The sequence below is a fragment of the Somniosus microcephalus genome, chromosome 30, assembly GCF_052327205.1.
Source record: "Somniosus microcephalus isolate GS21.2 chromosome 30, FLI_Smic_1.0, whole genome shotgun sequence".
Classification (NCBI taxonomy): domain Eukaryota; kingdom Metazoa; phylum Chordata; class Chondrichthyes; order Squaliformes; family Somniosidae; genus Somniosus; species Somniosus microcephalus.
In genome coordinates, this window is record NC_141016.1 from 19,923,290 (window position 1) to 19,945,587 (window position 22,298).

A 22,298-nucleotide genomic window follows, 5' to 3' on the forward strand; every position below is an offset into this window, starting at 1 on the left:
TGTTTTATTTATTCGTTACTGGGATGTGGGCGTCGCTGGCAAGGCCAGCTTTTATTGTCTATCCCTAATCACCCTTGAGAAGGTGGTGGTGAGCCACCTTCTTGAACCACTGCAGTCCGTGTGGCAAGAGAGCCCCAGGTGGGCAGAGGAAACGCTTCAAGGACACCCTCAAAGCCACCTTGAAAAAGTGCAACATCCCCACCGACACCTGGGAATCCCTGGCCCAAGACCGCACAAAGTGGAGGAGAAGCATCCGGGCAGGCGCCAAACACCTCGAGTCTCTTCGCCGGGAGCAAGCGGAAGCCAAGCGCAGGCAGCGCACGTCAGCCCAAGCACCCCACCCATCCGCCCCTTCAACCACCGTCTGCCCCACCTGTGACAGAACTGTAGGTCCTGCATTGGACTCAGCAGTCACCTGAGAACTCATTTTTAATGTGGAAGCAAGTCATCCTCGGTTCCCAGGGACTGCCTAAGAAGAGAAGTATGGACTTGGATACTGTTGGGAGATACGCCCAAGGGCAACCCAAGGTGAATCTGTCTGAACTGAGATCACCTAGCTTAATGTGCGGGGGCGGCTTGCAAGGACAAACTCTTATTTTCCTGCATCGTGGTGCCCGCAAAAAAAAAGCAACCTTTGAAAGATCAGATTTTGAAAAATGAAGCAAAGTTCAATTTTTGAACCAATTTATTTTTAAAAAGCGGGTCTAATTACAAGGAACTACAAAGGAAGCAGCTCTTTAATCTGAACAATTATCCAAACTCTTTGAAAGAAGTAAAATAAAGCCAGTTGAAAGCAACAGTTCTCCAGACACTTTGCCATGGCAGAATGATATATTCACAGTGCACTTGGATCAAAAACGCAACACGTTTACATTGTTAAGCTGTGTCTCTACGGCCTTAATTTTCATAACGTTATTTGAGTAAATGAATTGATAACAAACTAAAACAAAGATGAAAATAAATCAGTGTGATACAGAAACACCATCGTACCATTGCGTTGCAGAGTAAGTGTAAATCTGTAAGAAAAGTCATAAATGATTATAAAAGCACAAAACACAAGAAATGAAGAAGCTGCTGATGTTTAATTGTAATTTACAAGACTATTTTTCTGGTATGTAAATCATCTCGTGGCCAACACCAACAGCAATGAAGCCCTATCTTTAAAAAGCATGTAGCTTACAACCTTCCTAACTCGTGTTCTCAAATCTACAAAAAACAAAACTTAGTTCTGACTGAAGCCTCGCCTAAGTTTCTGAATTTGCCCAGCACACAAGGCTTGTTTTCCAAATTACTCGTTCATGCTGGATGAACGTTCGAGAGGTTCAAAGCTGTCAGTCCACAGAAACATAGAAGATAGGAGCAGGAGTAGGCCATTCGGCCCCTCGAGCCTGCTCCGCCATTCAATGAGATCATGGCTGATCATCCAAACTCAGTACCCTGCCCCTGCTTTCTCCCCATATCCCTTGATCCCTTTAGCCTTAAGAAATAAGCTGCAGTGCCAGAAGGAGATGTGGGGGGGGGGGGGAGTCTTTGGAAATAGTCCAATTTCTACAGCACATGAGATTTGATGAATATTTCAAGGATTTTTTTTTCCAATTTTTTTTTTTGCAATTGTGTCGAGGGAGAAAGTGATGATTAGGTGTTAATTCTAAACTGCAAGAGTGAGCATTTTCAGTTCAGCGTGTTGGCCAGACGCCCGGTGGGTTTTCTGACTACTCTTGTGCCTACTCAGAGTCCCCAAGCAGACCAGACATTTCCAGGGGGGGGCAGAAACCAAGCACACTGTAATCTTGGCTGAGTCGTCACGGTCTGGACAGGAATGCATTGCTCAATAAAATTTTCACGCCTTTTGTGGTTCTCAGGGGATCGTTCAGGAATCAGGGGGGGCGGGGGGTGGTAAAGGTTATATCAGTTTTTGTAAATATTCCAAACATCACTGCTACCTCTAAATTCCATCTGCTCACACTTTTGAAGGATCTTAGTTATGACCTCCTTTTCTGATCGGTCTGAACATTTTTGGATGCCATCAAACTAGCATAAAAGCCACCGAATTCATCCCGATACCCTCCCTTTTGAATGCGTTTCTCTCTCTCTGGCTTAATAGTCTATACTATTGGATTTATTAACAGAAAGAAATAAACAAAGAATCGTTTCCATTACACACACACAGAGTCTAAATAAAAGGGAGAAAAATCATAGTTCAAAAAAAGAGGACATCCTAATTTATAGAAAAAAAATCAGTTTTAAATTTGTTTTGAAAAGCATGTACAAGTTCAGACGTTGTTGTTTGATTTAAAGGACAAGAGGGATAATCATTTGAAGACACCCTGGAATGTTGGACACACGTGAGTCTTCATTTTCTTCACAGCTTTTTTGACCTCCTTACTCTTTTTGTCCCACCTGTGAATAACCGTCAGGAGATTCTGTTTGTTCACCTTGCGGCCCATAATGAGGAAGTTACTGTTAAGATTGTCCAGCTGGTGGCATGGGCAGTCTGCACCATTCTTAATGTACAAGGTCAACTTCTTCAGGTCCTTTTTCTTGAGTGGTCCCAGTTTCAGAGGCTTCTTCTTCTTCTGTGGTATAATTTTCCTATCTCCATTCTCCTTCTTGACTTCCTTGATCTTCATTTTTAGAGCTGGAATGAAATAGTACAATTATTAATTGGAAAGAGTCAACAAATGAGACTTTTAATAGTAATGGACAATGTATTTTTGTTAATCTCCTTCCAATAGCTCAAAACTCTATGGAGTTTATGCTCGACAAGGTGCCTCATGGCTGGTATGAACCTTGTGTATTTACAATCTTGCTTAATTATTAGAAACTTTTGGGGATTTAACTACTCTTCCAGGAGCTTTGTATTGGTGAGGTTTGCGCTCAGCTACGAACTATAATAGAGCTTCTTTGGATTCCAGGAGAAATACTTTACGTAAGCAAGAGCTTTGTAATAATCCAGCTTTGGAGGATCCACTTTGGCTGGTTTTGGAGAATAATCAGAAGTACAATGCACGGTGGCATAGTGGTTAGCACTGTTGCCTCACAGCACCAGGGACCCAGGTTCGAATCCGGCCTCGGGTGACTGTCTGTGTGGAGTTTGCACATTCTCCCCGTGTTTGCGTGGGTTGTCTCCGGGTGCTCCGGTTTCCTCCCACAGTCCAAAGATGTGCGGGTTAGGTTGATTGGCTATGATAAATTGACCCTTAGTGTTAGGGGGATTAAATACGCGGGGTTACGGGGATAGGGTGGGATATGTGTTGGTGTAGGGGTTACGGGGATCGGGTGGGATATGTGTCGGTGCAGGCTCGATGGGCCAAAATGGCCTCTATCTGCACTGTGGGGTTTCTGTGATTCTGTGAAAGCATTTTGAATGGATGGAGGCAATGGCAGGATACAACCATATTTTAGAGGTACAGAATTACATAGAATATACAGCACAGAAAGAGGCCAACTGGTCTAGGCTGGTGTTTATGCTCCACACGAGCTTCATCCCACCCTACTTCATCTAACCCTGTCAGCATATCCTTCTATTCCTTTCTCCCTCATGTACTTAGTTAGTTTCCCCATAAATGCATCTATGCTATTCGCCTCAACCACTCCCTGTGGCAGCGAGTTCCACACTCTAACCACTCTCTGGGTATAGAAATTCCTCCTGCATTCCTTATTGGATGTATTAGTGACCAAAGTTCGCTCTAAGTTGCGGGGCCGCACGGCCGCTCACCGGCTTCTCTATGGCCACGCAGAACAAAACGCAGTTTACAGGGAACATTGTTAGTGACCATCTTATAGTTATGGCCCCTAGTTTCCTCCACAAGCGGAAACATCTTCTATACGTCTAATTAAAAGATGAAGGCAAGCCACTTGGCCTCACTTATACCTTGCAGTTTGAGCACACTTCGCTGTTCTTTTAAAAAAGAATACAAGAGTTTCTCCAACATGCTTACGGTAGATCTTCACTCATGAGTTATGTGCGATCTGGTGAACTAGATGCTTGTGACAATGCACATGTTGAACAGCTGTAATCCTGCGGGTGTGAATGTGGCATTGGTAGGAGAAACCCTAAGACATTAAATCATCTTCCTCACATGAGGTTTCCATATTTTCTAACTTTGCTTCATACATCTTGCAGAATGTAAATGTTGCCAAATGTTGTTCAATGTTATTCGCTTTCCCCATTAATCTCAACAGAGAGTGAAATACCACTACTCAACTGACTTTGATTTAAAAAAATATATGACTGCTCACCAAGGATAACTTTGCTTGGGTTTCGAACATATCTAAACTAAAATTTGTTCGTAAACTTCAAAACAGATGTCAGAACTGAGGTGTCCCAGGACAATTTAGTTCTGTTGTATGCCAAGGTGAGGAGTCAGATCAACAGCCAAAGCTACAAGACTAGAGCCACAGTGTCTTAAAAATCTGAACTTTTGTACTTCTTGTCATTGGTTTTGTTGAACGTGAAAAATCATTTGTATTTCTTTGTTTTAAAATAAAATAAAGTCTTACATTTATATAGCACCTTCCACGATCTCAGGACATCCCAAAGCGCTTTACAGCCAACTAAGTACTTTTGAAGTGTAGTCACTGTAGTAAAGTAGGAAATGTGGCAGCCAATTTACACACAGCAAGCTCCCACAAACAGCAGTGTGATAATGACCAGATTATCTATTTTTAGCGATGTTGGTTGAGGGATAAATAGTGGCCAGGACACCGGGGATAACTCCCCTGCTCTTCTTCAAAAAGTGACATAGCATCTTTTGCATCTACCGGAGAGAGCAGACAGCGCCTCAGTTTAACATCTCATCTGAAAGACAGCATCATTCAGACAGTGTAGCACTCCCTCAGCACTGCACTGGGAGCGTCAGCCTAGATTTTTGTGCTCAAGTCCTATGGAATGGGACTATGAACCCACAACCATCTGACTCAAGAGGCGAGAGTGCTACCCACTGAGCCACAGCCGACACTCAGAACCTTGTCACTCGATGACCTCATGCAGCTAATTTGGTTGTACTAATTAGCGGTCACCCTAGCATAGCCAGACACAAGCTTTTCATTGGGTATCATTCTCAAGCGGCAACTGTCATAGAAACAGAAAACACGCACTTACATTGTGCTTTACCACATCCCTAGGGCATTCCAAAGTGATTTACAACCAATGGATTATTTTGAAGTCCAGTCAAATGTGAGAGCCAAGTTGCGACGTGTAAAGTCCACCAACAGCAAATGAATAAATCAGAATTCTCTTTTTGGTGGTGCTGGTTGGGGGGGAAATGTTGGCCAGGATAAAGAAAAGAAAGATTTACATTTATATAGCGCCTTTCACGACCTCAGGACATCCCAAAGCGCTTTACAGCCAACTAAGTACTTTTGGAGTGTAGTCACCGTTGTAATGTGGGAAACGCAACAGCCAATGTGCGCACAGCAAGCTCCCGCAAACAGCAATGTGATAATGACCTGATTATCTGATTTTAGTGATGTTGGTTGAGGGATAAATATTGGCCAGGATACCGGGGAGAACTCCCCTACTCTTCTTCAAAAAGCGACATAGGATCTTTTGCATCCACCTGAGAGAGCAGACAGCACCTCAGTTTAACATCTCATCTGAAAGACAGCATCATTCTGACAGTGCAGCACTCCCTCAGCACTGCACTGGGAGTGTCAGCCTAGATTTTTGTGCCAATTTGCGCACAGCAAGCTCCCACAAACAGCAATGTGATAATGGCTGGATAATCTGTTTTTTGTTACGTGGATTGAGGGATATATATTGGCCAGGACACCGGGGTTAACTCCCCCCCTCCTGCCCTTCTTCGAAATAGTGCCGCAGGATCTTTTACGTCCACCTGAGAGAGCAGACGGGGACCTCGGTTTAACGTCTCATCCGAAAGACGGATACCCGGAGACCTCTCAGTCAGCAAGAGCCCTCAACACCGAACTAAAGCACCGAATCCCTGCGAGGAGGACAGAGTGTGGCAAATTAATCGGGGTAAACTTCAAAGTCCTTTTGGCGTTTTAAATATTACTTTTGGTGGATTTTTTTGTACAAGTGAAATGCTCAGCAGTTGTTAGATCAACGGGGGGGGGGGGGGGGGGATGGGAAAATGACTTGGAAGAGCAACTAAGCCCAGAACTCTGAAGGAGCTTAATTAACATTAGTGAAAATAGTAATTAACCTGAAGGACTTCAGAGGTGTAATGTTAGCAATGTTTATACCAGGGATCTGAATTCTCAGTAACAGCTTCTTGCAACAATTAATCAAAACATAAAACAGAAATGGATACAAAATCCCCAAAAGAATACTAAAATTTGATACTAATTATTTTTAACTGTTCACCTTTTCAAACAGCCCTTCAATATGACACTGCATTCCAGTTGCAGAGAAGTTTGACATCTGAAAACCCGTGTTCCAGTATTTATTGATTCACATTTCTTTCATGTGTTCTTCAGTTAAAAAATGCCATTTGATGTGAAACGTATATGAAGTGACTACAAATGAAGGCAGAGGTACAGACACACATAAAGCTATGATGTTATTTCTCTTACTCATTCTCGCGATGTGGGCGTCAATGGCAAGGCTCGCCATTTATTGGCCATCTCTCACTGCGGCTGAGGAGATCTCATTGAATGGTGGAGCAGGCTGTATGGGTGATATGACCTACTCCTCCTCCTCCTCCTATTTCTTATGTGACGGGCCTTCTTCCTGAGCCGCTGATAACGCTTTGATTCAACTGAGTGCCTTGCTTGGTCTCCTTAGAGGTGGTGTAGGACTGGAGTCACATATAGGCCAGACTGGGTAAGGACATAAGAACAGGAACAGGAGTCGACCATTCGGCCCTTCGAGCCTGCTCCGCCATTCAATGAGATCATGGCTGATCTTCTGCCTCAACTCCATTCACCAGCCCTATCGCCATATCCCTTGATGCCCTTACTCGTCAGAAATCTATCGACTTCTGTTTTGAATATACCCAATGACTGAGCCTCCACAGCCCTCTGGGGTAGAGAATTCCAAAGATTCACCACCCTCTGTGTGAAGAAATTTCTTCTCATCTCAGTCCTGAATGGCCTACCCTTTATCCTGAGGCTGTGGCCCCTGGTTCTAGACTCCCCAGCCAAGGGAAACATTCTCCCAGCATCCATCCTATCAAGCCCTGTAATCGTTTTGTATGCTTCAATGAGATCCCCTCTCATTCTCCTGAATTCTGGACAATACAGGCCTAGTTTACTCAATCTCTTCTCATACGACAGTCCCGCCATCCCAGGAATCAATCTCGTGAACCTTCGTTGCATTCCCTCTATGGCAAGTATATCCAGACAGCAGGTTTCCTTTCCTAAAGGACATGAGCGAACCAGTTGAGTTTTTACGATGATCGATAGCTTCATGGTCACGTTTACTGATACCAGCTTTTTATTTCCAATTTAAAAAAAAATTGAATTCAAATTCTCAAACTGCCATGGTGGGATTTGAACTCACGTTCGACTGGATTATTAGACCAGGCCTCCTGATTACGCGTAACATAACTGACGTAATAAAACTCACTACGCACTTGGTTTGAGTATAAAGCAAGGCTTTAATCAACTTGTTTCAGAACATGGAGGTCTAGTTATCTTTCACTAGTTCCTGTTTACAAAATGTCCTGGCCAAGCTGGGCACATGCCAGAGTATTTATACTCCTTGGACGGCGCCACCAGCTGGCCGTCCAGTGTTATTTCATGAGTCTTTCTTCATGGATCATAAGATTCATAACAATAACCACTACATTACTTCGATAGCATAGTTTGCACGCTTCATAAATGAAATAGAGCAAAGAAAGAATCTTGATTTATATAGCACCTTTCATGACCTCAGGATATCCCAAAGCCAGTGAAGTATTTCTGAAGTGGAGTCACTGTTGTAATGAAGGGAAATGTGACACAGCCAGCTCCCAAAATAGCAATGAGATAATGACCAGATACAGGAAACTTTCTGGTATCCGGCACTGACAGGACCGAGCTGGTGCCGGTCGATCAACACTGCCGGAGAAACCAGCGCTAATGTTAAAACATACGGAGCTTCTGAGCTCCGTATCTAGCAACAAACCCTGTTGCTTAGCAACAGCTTCAAAACAGTCGGCGCAGCTTGCAAGCGTCTCTGTAGCTAAGCAACAGCTTCAACTAGACGCTTGCGGAGCCAGGAATGGAGAAAAAAAGCAACGAAAAGTAAAAAAAAGTTATCTGAACCGACTCCTGAATTTTGCCGGTGGATAGAGCATTCCGGAGATTTAACCTCCGTTTAAACGAAAGTTTCCTGTAATCTGTATTTGTGGTGTTGATTGAGGGATAAATATTGGCCAAGACACACGGAGAACTCTTCTGCTCTTCTTCAAATAGTGCCCTGGGATTTTTGTGCCCAGCTGAGAGGGCAGCCAGGGGCTTCGGTTTAACGTCTCATCCGAAAGACAGCACCTCCGACAGTGCAGCACTCCCTCGGCCTACATTATGTGCTCAAGACTCTGGAGTGGAGTTTGAACCCATGACCTTCTGACTCAGAATGCGAGTACACTGCCCACTGAGCCAAGTCTGAAAGTGGTAGTGGTGGACCTGCTCCCCAAACAGGCATGGGAATTGTTGATCTCCGGGGAAGGGGTGCATCGCGCCAATTAACAGCAAACAACGATTGCTTAAACTCACTTATTTTGGGGGCTGTTACAACCATGATGGCAAGAGGGCCTCTGTCCCAGTTGAAACTGGATGTTTAAGCTAGAAGTGAAACGACAGTATTGCAATCCCCTGGAAGGAATTTATTAACTAGATGGGCAACCTGTATGCAGATACAACACTATAGAGGCAAAACCGATTTACATATGCGTTCAGAACCTTTAGCGTTGGTATTGCTCATGCTGCGAATGGTAAAACTTCTAAAATTGTTGTAAACTAATTCTCTGTAGCCAATTTTTTTTTCATTCATTCACGGGAGTTGGTGGCGAGGCCAGCATTTATTGCCCATTCCTAATTGCCCTTGTGAGATACTGGTGAGCCATCATTTCAGAGGGCACTTAAGAGCCAACCACATGGCTGTGGGTCTGTGGAGTCGTATAGAGGCTAGACCGGGTAAGGACGGCAGATTAATTTAAATTCCCCAGCTGCCGTGGTGGGATTTGAACTCATGTCTCCGGATCATTAGTCCAGGCCTTTGAATTACTAGTCCAGTAACACTACCACTATAACAACAGAAAATGCTGGAAAAACTCAGCAGGCCTTGCAACATCTGTGGAGCGAGAAATAGAGTCAACGTTTCGGGTCAAAACCCTTCTACAGAACTGAGAGAAAAGGCAGGAAATGAAACAAAAGGCAGTTTGGGGGCTGGGAAATGGGGGAGGGGATGAAAGAAGAGACATTAAGAGATATTCAAGGCGAGACGAGATAGTAATAGGACAGGTAAAGAAACAAACAATGGCTCTAGATGAAGTGTGAAATTCGCTGGCAGAGGGAAAGACCACTATGTTACTGTACCCCAATGCTGTACCTTAAGACAATTCCCATTAATCTTCGCTTCTGCTGGTGATTTTGGGAGAATAAAACATTGTCAGCAAGCAGTTCCTTTGAAAAGAATGGGGTAGTGAACCACGACCTTTCAGCGGCAGGGAGTGAGTAGCTCGGAGCAGGAACTTCCCAGCCACAGACTTTCCGAAGAGGAATCGACAGTAAATCAATGCGTGCATTGGATTGGGGGGTGCGTCCCAAGACTGGCATAGGGGAGGCGGGCTGCTCCAAATTCAGCAGTTAAGTCTGCTGGGGCACCCAGGAAATTTCCGATTTCCTGCTAGCCAGTCCACCTCTGGGCACCAAGCTGTGTGGCCAGCTCACCAGGAAGAGGTTGGTAACATGCAAGATGGTTTTGAACAAGTTTGGTTGATGGGGCCAAGGAATGATGGATCGGATATAATGCAGAGCAATATATGGTATTACATAGAAGATAGGAGCAGGAGTAGGCCATTTGGCCCCTCGAGCCTGTTCCGCCATTTAATGAGATCATGGCTGATCCTCCAAATTTAGTACCCTGTCCCTGCTTTCTCCCCATATCCCTTGATCCCTTTAGCCTTAAGAAATACATCTAACTCCTTCTTGAATATATTTAATAAGTTGGCCTCAACTGCCTTCTGTGGTAAAGAATTCCACAGGTTCACCACTCTTTGGGTGAAGAAATTCCTCCTCATCTCAGTCCTAAATGGCTTACCCCTTATCCTTAGACTGTGACCCCTGGTTCTGGACTCCCCCGCCATCGGGAACATCCTTCCTGCATCTAGTCTGTCTAGTCCTGTTAGAATTTTATAAGTTTCAATGAGATCCCCTCTCATTCTTCTAAACTCTGGCGAATATAAGCCTAATCGACTCAATCTCTCCTCATAAGTCATTCCTGCCATCCCAGGTATCAGTCTGGTGAATCTTCACTGCACTCCCTCCATGGCAAGAACATCCTTCCTCAGATAAGGTGACCAAAACTGCACACAATACTCAAGGTGGGGGCTGCACTAGAACTATTGTACATAACAGAGAGGTGTTTCACCGCAAAGATGGAAAGGATAACATTTTGACGTCAAAAGCGACCATCCGCTAAAGGTTTCCTGGCAATACAGGCCATTGTCAGCAACGTTAATCAAGTCCTCATTTGCATCTGAATGGCATTTAATTACATATTGCAGGCCACCATTTACAAATTATTACTAAGTTCCCTTAGGAATATTGGGCACAATATTCCACCTCTTCATTCGTCAGTCCACGATTTTTGACCTATTGCTGTTTGTAGGAACTTGCTGTGCACAAATTGGTTGCCACGTTTCCTACATTACAACAGCGACTACACTTCAAAAAAAAAAAGTACTTCATTGGCTGTAAACTGCTTTGGGACGTCCGGTGGACGTGAAAGGTGCTAGATAAATGCAAGTTTGTTTTCATTAAAATTAATGAGAGAAAATCACAGAAGTGAAAAGTTCCAGCTGTTGTTTGTAATTTTGAACATCTTATCAACAGAAGCCAGCAAACATTGGCAATATAGGCGATTTTGTTAACCAGTCATTGATTTTGCACTATTCTTTTAATGCAGGTGAGTCAGCATGGCCTCTCTCTGCCTTCGCTCCCTGTAAAGGCATGGATTTAAAACAATAGCATGAAATGAATAAGAGTTTTAACAATACTGCAGTGTGTACCGTCTACAAGATACACTGCAGCAACTCGCCAAGGCTTCTTCTGCAGCACCTCCCAAACCCGCGACCTCTTCCACCTAGAAGGACAAGGGCAGCAGGCGCATGGGAACACCACCACCTCCAAGTTCCCCTCCAAGTCACACACCATCCTGACTTAGAAGTATATCGGCCGTTCCTTCATCGTCGTTGGGTCAAAATCCTGGAACTCCCTCCCTAACAGCACTGTGGGAGTACCTTCACCACACAGACTGCAGCGGTTCAAGAAGGTGGCTCAACACCACCTTCTCAAGGGCAATTAGGGATGGGCAATAAATGCTGGCCTTGCCAGCAATGCCCACATCACATAAACGAATTTAAAAAAAGGGGTTTGCCTGATTTAACACAGGAGTCCAAACGATGGTATTTTATTTTTGCAAAAAAAAAACAAGGCACGTGAACAAAGATCGCATTCTTTTCATCAAAAATAGTGACAGCAGTTTGACTGCCAATTCAAGCTCCACTTAAAAATTGGTTGAGAAAGGCTTGTCGCTCCTTACTGGCATTTGTCTCCTGCTCCAGTTGCTGTAACAGCCCATTTTGAAAACTGCCAAGCTGCCATACTGCCTGTGGAAAACCTCCAAGAACAATAGTAGAATCAGCAATGAGAAAAGTCCAATGAGCCTTTTGAAGTGGCCTTTCAGACTATTTGGGGGAAAAATTCGGTTGCTTTGCGTCTCTCCTTAGCGCCCAAACTGCCTAAGAGGGCGTTAATGGGGCACGAAGCAACTAGCGCCCGGGCGTGGCAATGTTTACGCCGCTCGCGAAATTGACCAGACATTTTGCAGCGGCGCTAAACACTACCGCCACGATCTCCTGCGCCCACAGATCGTGACGTCAATCGAGTGTGCAACGCCCCGGTAGCACCCTGGACCAGATATTGAGTGGCGCCCCCGCCTTACCGCTTGCCGCTAGTAACGACAGGTTGAGGGGAGCGTTTTGCTGTCAGAAAGGGACTGGGGGAGCGCTATTTAAAGGCGACCGCTTCCTGCCTTTTTTTGTCGGCGACATTTTTGCACCACGCATTCTGAGAGAGAGAGAGAGAGACTTCTGGAGAGATTCAACAGTGTCTGAAGGAGTTTTGGGTACTGAGCAGCACTTTGCAGGTTCATTTTGCTTTGACCTTCCTTGCATCGATTTAGAAGAGACTATGGGGGCTGCACTCTGAGCTCTTTCCCCGGGCCTCTTCATTGTTCTTTCCAACAGATTTGATATACAGGTCTCTCCAGACTGAGATTCAAGGCTGCAATGAGCAGGGCGTGGATGGAGAGCAAGATCGACCCTCCCCTTTAAGAACTGGCCGGCGCCAGTGTGTCTGTGTTGCATTGCTGACTGACATCACATGAGCTTCGCCAGCACTCTGAGGTAGCGCCTCGCTCCTCGGCGTTAGCGCCTTAAGAGAGGTGTGTAGCACATGATTTAGCGCTCCAATCACCTCCAGGGGCGATAAAAGCCAAGTTTGCAGTCGGAGGCGATAATTAGCACCAGGCGCTAAACTTTGCGCCCGGCCGTTAATTGCGCCCCAAACGGGGCGATACCGAATTTCTCCCTCTATCCACACTACTAACGTCCCATCCCTCTGCTCCGCCGCGACAGGGGCCGAATATATCTATCTCCGGTAACAATGGATTAAATTGATAAAAGAAAGACTTGCATTTATATAGCGCCTTTCACGACCACCGGACATCGCAAAGCGCTTTACAGCCAATGAAGTATTTTTTGAAGTGTGGTCACTGTTGTAATGTGGGAAACACGGCAGCCAATATGCGCACAGCAAGCTCCCACAAACAGCAATGTGATAATGACCAGATAATCTGTTTTAGTGATGTTGATTGAGGGATAAATATTGGCCAGGACACCAGGGATAACTCCCCTGCTCTTCTTCGAAATAGTGCCATGGGATCTTTTACATCCACCCGAGAGAGCAGACGGGGCCTCGGTTTAACGTCTCATCCCAAAGACGGCACCTCTGACAGCGCAGCGCTCCCTCAGCACTGCATTGGTTGTATCAGCCTAGCTTTATATGCTCAAGTCCCTGGAGTGGGATTTGAACCCACAACCTTCTGACTCAGAGGCGAGTGTGCTACCAACTGAGCCACAGCGGACACTGATGCGAGTGTTTCGAGTAAGACAACAAACTCAAATTTAAAGGGGGAATAAAAAGTCAGTGTGTGTTTTCAGCTCGATGCTTTCTTGGATAAACAAAATCTCAGGATTCAGCAGCAGCTGCTTCTATCAGCAACATCTAGATAGAAGGGCGAGCTCGAAGAATCATTATTGTGTTTTGCTGCACACTGCTTACTGTGCTGACTTGGTGCCATTGTACTCACTTCTTGACAGTACTTCATAGAAGCATTCACTGATGTATGGGTTTCATTTAAAAAAGCAACAGACTGTGATGAGTGAAAAGATTATTGAAATCAGAGAAGGGAATGGTATTTTTTTTTTAAGTTTAGCTAACTTGCTCTGTATCCCCCTACGCATTAAATACAATTTGAAGAAACAGGATGCTGTATATCATTTGCAAACATAGGTTATTATGGCCATCTCAATCTTCTGAAAAATTGTTCTTCAATTGTAAACACAATGGGGGTCATTTTGACTTTGTCCAATTGTGTAAAACGGGCGCTAGCGAATCGGCAGCCCGGGTTACATTTCTCCCCATTGAAGTCAATGGAAATAAATATCGGGAGATTTTCACACTATCGGACAAAGTCAAAATTACCCCCCAAAAACTTTATTTATTTTTCAGCTGATGCAACAAAAATGTACTAATTTCAGTAAGTTGTTTTAAAAGTGTCTTTATTGCCTCCGGTTGGATGTAGATTTGGGCCTAGATTTTCAGTGTGCCGTGAGGCGGGCTGTTAGGCGTGCGGGGGGCAAAAATCCCGAATTCGGGGGTCCCGACACCATCCCGCCCAAAACCCACCTCCACGTAAGTTTCAAAGGAGGCGGGTACCCGCCCCGCACTGGGACCCGCCGACCCAAGGTGGGAAGGGATTAGTGCCAATTAACTGCCTGTTAACAGGCAGTTTTCAGCCTAATCCCTATTTTGAGGGGCGTCGTGTGGGATTCCCGACGGCTCCAAACCACGCCAGGTTAGAGCAGGCGGGCCGTCGGGTTGAAGGACTTGGAGGGGTCGAGATGTCGGTGTACAGGTGAGTGATGGGTGCATGAGTGCAAAGGTAAGTGTGTTTGGTATGTCTAAAGTGTGTAAAGAAGTTTAAATTACCTGTACTTACCTTAACAGCCTTTCTTCCTCCAGGTGTCGGGAGTCCGTCATTCAGCACTGAAAGCAGAATGGCTGTGATCTGTCAAAAGTGACAGCCTTCAGCTTTCAGTGCCGGTGAGAGTTCTAACTGAGTCTGCGTAGAAGGACTCAGGTTAGAAGTCAGACTGTCAATGTTTGACAGCTACAAACAGCTGTGAAACACTGATATTTCATCTGTCAGCACCTCTTGACAGATGAAATTTCAGTCTGTGACGTCACCTGTTGCCGGGTGGCCCTTAATTGGCCTGCTGAGCCCGCTGGGCGGGCTCAACAAGGTCAATCAAGGGAAAACCGCGTGGATTGGCCGGACGTCGATGGAGGCGGGACTAAAACCCGAAAGTTGTAGTCCCGCCTCCTTCCCGACTGCTGAATGAAAATCCAGCCCATGGTTTTTGAAGCAACTTGTTCCAAAATCTGCTCCTTTATTTCTGGCAGATCTATTCTACAATCAGTTGCTGTACAAAAATGTAAGCACATTTTCTTTATATTTTTTAATACTATTTATTAAAGTGAAACAAATTAACAACAAGCAGTAAAACAGCTGCATCCGTGGTCTACTTATCACTAATTACCGTCCTGTCGATTTAGAAATAAGTTAAGGTGTCCCCCAGATGCTATGTCTTTACAACCCTGCCCTTTTAGTTGTTCAAGAAAGTGCTGCTTTGTTTGAAGTCATTGCTGTTGTCTTCCTAGGTCAAATAGATACAGAGGACCTTGCTGCAGGAGTTCCTCAGGGCAGCGTCCTAGGTCCAATTATCCTCAGCTGCTTCATCAATGACCTTCCCCTTATCACAAGGGCAGAGGTGGCGCTATTTGCTGATGATTGCACAGTGTTCAGCTCCATTTGCAATTTCTCAGATAATGAAGCCGTCCGTGCCCGCGTGCAGCAAAATCTGGACAACATCTGGCTTTGTGCTGATGAGGGGCAAGTAATATTCGTGCCACACAAGTGCCAGGCAATGATCATCTCCAACAAGAGAGAGAGTCCAGCCACCTCCCCATGACATTTGATGGCATTACCATCGCCTTTACCTTCTCAAGGGCAACTAGGGAAAGGCAATAAATGCTGGCCTTGCCAGCGGCACCCAAATCCTGAGAATGATTAAAAAGACGTGTTGAATTCATACTGAATACCTTTGGTCAGGATATAGTCTGCAGCCTGCCACCCTTGTGTGTTTTATTTCAGCTGTTGCTTCTCTTAATTCTAAACCAATTTGTCTTGTTGCAAATTTTGCTGACATCTCCAGACTTGCCAAATTACTTTCTCTTTGAAGATGACTGCTATTTAAGGAATAAATTGTTTACTTGACTTTTTAAAAAATATAAAAATAAACACTTGACATATTTGTTGAGTGCCTGACCCTTTGTCGCTCTGAAAGGCCGACTCGTGGAAATGTTTAGATGTCTTGTCAGTGATGCATGTCACAGTTTAAGTTTGCCATGATTGATAGCTCAGGTGGTTTCGCAATGTTATTTTTTTTTTGCCTGACTGTGTTGGACGGACTAAGTTGTATTTCTTTAGTGTGCGTACCATATGAGGCCTCCACACATATGGTACTCCATTTCATGGTACGTGTAATATGTCTCAACGCCCTTCGAAAGTCAACTGATTGATTTGCTGATCAAAATGTGTCAAATAATCAGCAGAATATTTACACTACACTAACAACAGCTTTTACCCAGTGGCTTGTAAGGTAGATGTGCAGCGTGCTGTGGCACTGAGCCATACCGAACCAGGAAGACCCCTGGTCAGTGCTGAGTTGGGCGAGCTCAACGCAGCCAGGGAGGTGGTGGCAGTGCTGCAGGAGAGAGGGGGGGGGGGGGGAAGTTGGCCAGATTTGCCCAATTCAGATTTTTCCACTGGCAAGTGTGCTTATTGATGTTAAGTGATTGGAATCAGCTCCCAAAGTTGAATAGCCCATCGGTCTAAGCTCACGTGAAGAATCGGCCACGTGGATGAGGTACCACCACATCCTCCCCCCACCCCCAGAAAACCACATCCATGACTGAGTCACTAGGAGTAAGAAAACTGGGTAAAAGCTGTTTTTAGTGTAGTGTAAATATTCTGCTGATTATTTGACACATTTTGATCAGCAAATCAATCAGTTGACCTGCGAACGGTGTTGAGACATATTACACGTACCATGAAATGGAGTACCATATGTGTGGAGACCTCATATGGTACGCACACGAAAGAAATACATCATTTTTGGCAAGCCATGGCCAAGCACCAATGCCTGATACCGTGGAGTTCCATCAGTCCTTCCACCACGCTGAGTTGCTGCCTCCAACTGCATTTCTGGTGGGGAAACACCCACAAGAGACCAGGCGCCTCCCAAGGGAAAGAGGGGCAGGCGATAATTCGGAAGGAGCGTAATCTCGAAGCTGTTGAACACACCTTGTAGCAACTGGTTGCAGATGACGGAAAGCTAAGAGAATATTGCCTGCTGTCTATCAGATAGGGATGGTGTAGGGTTTGCGGGAGGCAGAAATTAAGGATAAGTGGCCCTTTGAATCAAGATTATAACAAAGCAATGGCCATAAGGTCATGGGACTGATAAACAAACAGAAGTTGGTTTCCATCAGATAAGTGTGATAAACAAACAAGATGCACAGAGATCTCCAGCATTGAGCATTCTTGTAATTGGTACTGGCTGTTGGACAGATATCATACAGGAAACTTTTTTTTATCCGGCACCGACGGGACCGACGTGGTGCTGGTTCATCAAAAATTCCGGATCACCGAGCGCTATAGTAAAAGATAGAGAGCTGAGAGCTCCGTATAAAGCAACAAACCCTGTTGCTTAGCAACAGGTTCAGAACAATGGCCACAAGTTACAAGCGTCTCTGTAGCTTAGCAACAGCTGCAGCCACACCCTTGCACAGCAACAAATGGAGGAAGGCAAGTAATATGAAGTGTGAACCTACTCCTGAATTTTGCCGGTTAACCAAGATTTCCGGTTATTTAGGTGCCGGTAAATCGAAAGGTTCCTGTATACGTCCTGACATATTTTCTGTTTGTAACAACAAAAACAACTTGCATTTATATAGCACCTTTAACATAGTAAACATCCCAAGGCGGTTCACAGGAGCGTTATGAAACAAAATTTGACACCGAGCCACATAAGGAGATATTAGCAAAGCAAAATACTGTGGATGCTGGAAAGCTGAAATAAAAACAGAAAATGCTGGAAATACTCAGCGGGTCAGGCAGCATCTGTAAAGAGAGAAACAGAGTTAACGTTTCAGGTCGATGACCCTTCATCTGATTGGAAAAAGTTGGAGATGTAACAGGTTTTTAAGCAAGTGTAGGGGCAGGGAGAGGGGGGAGGGGAGGAAAGAACAAAAGGGAAGGTCTGTGATAGGATGGAAGGCAGGAGAGATTAAGAGACAAAAGGGATGATGGTGCGAGGCAAAAGGAGATGGTAATGGGACAAGTTAAGAAACAAAAGATGACTCTAGATGAAGTGTAAATGGCAATGGCAGAATGATCGACAGCTGCCATGTGAGAGAAAAAAAATAAGGGCAGAGGTTATAGTCTGAAATTGTTGAACTCAATGTTGAGTCCAGAAGGCTGTAACGTGCCTATTCAAAAGATGAGGTGCTGTTCCCCGAGCTTATGTTGAGCTTCACTGGAACAGTGTAAGAGGCCGAGGACAGAGAGGTCAGAGTGGGAGTGGAGTGGAGAATTAAAGTGACAGGCGACTGGAAGCTTGGGATCACCCTTACGGACAGAACGGAGGTGTTCTGCAAAGCGGTCACCCAATTTGCGTTTTGCTCTCCCCAATGTAGAGGAGACCAGGAGCCAATGTAGGTCAGCGAGCACAGGTGTGATGGGTGAATGGGACTTGATGCGAGTTAGGATACGGGCAACAGAGTTTTGTAATAAAATTTGACGTGATTTGGGAACACTGAAGCATTGGTCAGCTGTCAAATTAAGGTTACTTGCAAATCAGCCATTAGTGATGTAATTATATCAAACAAAAACAACTTGCATTTATATTATTCTTCACAGGAGCGTTATCAAACAAATTTTGACACCGAGCCACATACGGAGATATTAGGACAGGTTTTAAGGAGCGTCTTAAAAGGAGGAGAGAGGGGTAGCGAGGCAGAAACGTTTAGGGAGGGAATTCCAGGGTTTAAGGCCTAGGCAGCTGAAGGCGCGGCCGCCAATGGTGGTACAATTAAAATAGGGGATGCGCAAGAGGCCAGACTTGGAGGAGCACAGAAACCTCGGAGGTGACAGAGATAGGGAGGGGCTAGGTGTAAGATTCGAAAATTTTCAGCAAAAATCACGCAAGAAAACTGGATAAAATAAGACTGTTTATTGACCAAAGTAAGCTTGCACAGAAAAACCTTTGATAAAAGGGCATACAAAATGGCCGCCAAGCCCCGTGATCAGTTTCTGAACCAGTTTATTTCTGTTACTGCAAGCTAGACAGGCTTGTGGATTGAAGACAGTAAACCCGCGAAAGCCAGTATCTGGGAACCGAAACTCAGAGCAACAGCATACATATTCAATGGATTATAAGTACAGGATGGGGCCCGTCAAGATATGGGCGGACAATGTAAAAACACTTATACCCATTTATTGTACAAAGGAAAAACCGTTTAGCAGCCATCAAGGAAAATGTCCGGACTGATCAATATGCGAACCGAGCCGCGGTGACAATGCAAAGGACATTAACAGACATTATCGGCCAGGAAGGCCAGTTCAAGTTATCACCGGCTCCGTTACAAGACAAAGCGCCCCTGCAGAGATCTCTGCCCGCCAAAATTAATACAAAGACAGGACTATGATTTGGCGGGAGATAAGACTGTCCCAAAAGAGTATAACTATGGATTGAAAGTCCATCTAAGTTACTTCTTCACTGCTACGGCTTCTTGTTGGGCGACTTCAGGCTTCCATTTCTTCAAGAACTTTCTTCTACGAGGAACGAACGAAGGGCGGACGGTGCCCGGATCGGCGCCTCTTCCACTTCGGCAGATCGATGAAAACGTTTTCGTCTTTTTAAAGACGGACGGTTTCGGAAAAAGGACAACGTGGCCGGTGTTCAGCCAAACAAGGCTCGGCCACGACGAGAAGACGACAAGGGTGGCCCGGGTACTGGGGTCGGGAGATCATCGACGACCCAGGCCGACGGAGAAGAAACCCTCTGGAGAACCGGCGATCGATGCCACAAGATTCTCCCATGTGCATAACCTGCATCTAGGTCTACTCCACGAACAAAAATCCACGACAGGCCTAGTGGATCTCAACCTTGACGAGCGCTCATCGAGGCTGGGTCTACCCCACCGCCTCGAGGGAGGAGAGAATATCGACTGCGCCAGAAGCTTCCAATCCACGTGACGACGGGAAGCGGTGTCAAAAAGGCTGTGAACCCCTTTTCGCGATTTCGAGAGTGGTGAGCATGATCCCAAGTTCCCCAGGTCGAAACTTAGTTTAGGTATAGGGGAGGGAGTTAAGGGAAATCGTAATGTGTTTCCCCTTTTACGATGTGCCGTGTGTTCCCCATTTCCATAGAGTCAAGTTCATAAATTTGTGCATGATTGTAGTTACTTTAATCTGTGCCTATGACATGTATTTTGTAATGCTTCAAACTGTTCAAAAATAAAAGCATCCATTTCGTGCTATTCAGCCTGGTCTATTGAGTCCTCTTCTCTGCACTACTGTTCTCTGCATCTAAGTCCAAGGTCTAGAACCGTAGGGGGGGTGGGTCGAACCACTCAAGGGTAATTCTTGCACGAAGCCTGGCAGGGGGCCAGAACGGGCAAGAGAGCAGGAAAAAAAACCCTACAGAAATGGCGACCGCGGCAGGACCTTGGCAGCAGGAAAGTAGTGTGTTAGGTCAAGATCTGAATAAACGAAATGTGATGGATGAAAGAATAGCAGATTATGTTTTCGGAAAAGTCAACCTCACAAAACAATGGATATCTGATCTACTAAGGGATAGGCGCCCGCTAGACGCAGCCATCAAGTGGACAGCGGGTAGAGAGCATAAGAAATCTGTAGAAAAGGCGGTCTGGCTGAGGAAGACCACGGAGGAAGTAGTACTAGATCAGCTCACGATCAGTTATAGAAACAACAAGGGCAAGAAAACGCCTGTTGTGAAAGGAAAGGTGCATGAGGTGAGACCCGCAGCCTCTGCTAAAAAGGAATGGCGTCAGGAGGGAAATCGCCATCCCCAAGCCAATAGCAGTTGTTACGGGTGTGGGAAGGAGGGTCATTGGCGCAAGGACTGTAGGAATCCTTGGAAGGATAAGAGGGAGAGAGCGTTCGCCGCAGCCCAAGATCAAGCCCAAGCCCGAGTCGCCAGCGGCCCGAGAGTTTACCCAACACCAGCACAACCACAAGTGCAGGCCGCTGCCCCAACACCAGTCCAGAACCCAACCGTAGCCTCTGCCCCGAATAAAGGGGGTGGTGCGGTTGTGGACCCCGCTGCGATCGAGTCAGTCTTGGAGACTATGCGGTCTCTGATGACCTGGCAGGGGAAGGTAGCGGTTGCTAACAGCCCTATCGCCCCCGAGACCCCAGCCGAAACACCTAAATGACTGATGCCCACGCAGCCCGTCTACTTGTGTCCGCTCCGCTATGACGCTTGGAGAAGACCTGTGGTGGAGATGGAGGTGGAGAAACAAAGGGGTAGTTACCTGTTGGATATGGGAGCTTCGTGTATCGTGATCCACACGGACAAACCTTTTGCCTCACCTCTGTCCGCCCAGGCTCCATATTTAGTAGCGGGTTTCACAGGTAGAGAACAGGCTGGCGCGTACTCCCTCCCGCTCTCCATTCAGTTGGGAGCGCTCCACACCACATGGACGTGCATCCTATTGAAGTGGAATGAGGGGGGGAGAAAGGCATCCTCGGGGCTGATTTCTTGGTGGAACACGGGATCCTCGTGGACCTGAGAAATCACTGTCTCTGGGGAGCCGAGGGCGGTTTAGGTAAGGTAGTCGTAATCCCGGGGAAGGAAGAAAAGGGGGCCCTGTGCACTATGAAGCCGTCAGGAGGTTACGATCTCGAGCTCATGGTAACAAACGTCCCAACGGACTTGCAGGCGCGTGTGTCAGAAAATCTGACCGCGTTCACCACCCACAAGCACGACTGCGGGAGAGTCACTGGGTTCGAAGTCAGCGTAGACGGGGACCCCATGATCCGACCCCAAAAGCAGTATAATTTCCCCAAGGAGGCAGAACCCGACATGGAGACAGCAGTATCTTCATTGGTACAGCAGGGCGTGTTGAGGACGATAGCCACCCACGTGAACTCCCCATTATGGCCGGTAAAGAAACCGGACAATTCGTGGAGAGCCACGGTGGACTACAGAGTCCTCAATAGTAATATCCCAGCCTGCGCGCCCACGGTAGCAGCAGTTGCAGACTTAATAGGGAGTATTCCAGCATCGGCGACCACATTCACGGTGCTGGACATCTCGAACGGTTTTTGGTCCATTCCGCTGCGGCGGGAGGACCAGTACAAGCTTGCCTTTACTTTCAAAGGGCAACAGTACACTTGGAACTGCTTACCACAGGGTTTTCACAACAGCCCCAGCATTTTCCATCAGTGCATGGCGGGGAGTTTGAAAGAGTTCAGCCAGCCCAACCAGATAGTGCAGTATGTGGACGACTTACTCCTGTTCACAGATACAAGGGAGCAGCACGGCCCACTGTTAGCCGAATTGTTGGAACTGTTAGAAAGGAAGGGTTTCAAAGTAAACCCAAAGAAAGCCCAGATCGGCCAGCAGGAAGTTAAATTCCTGGGTCTGGCCATCCGCGCTGGGGAAAGATCCATAGATAAGGCCAGACGGGAATCT

General features: G+C 46.0%; 1 protein-coding gene across 2 annotated transcripts in view; it reads right to left on the reverse strand.

The window, feature by feature from the left end:
- Positions 1-667: 667 nt before the first annotated feature.
- The window catches only part of LOC147097988 (secreted frizzled-related protein 1-like), a 200,668-nt gene continuing 179,037 nt past the window's right edge, over positions 668-22,298 (reverse strand). For both annotated transcript variants that reach the window (XM_085971185.1, XM_085971184.1), the window contains one exon: positions 668-2,638. In XM_085971185.1, the coding sequence (XP_085827311.1) occupies positions 2,313-2,638 (326 nt within the window). In that variant the 3' untranslated portion in view covers positions 668-2,312. The remainder of the gene's footprint in view (positions 2,639-22,298) is intronic.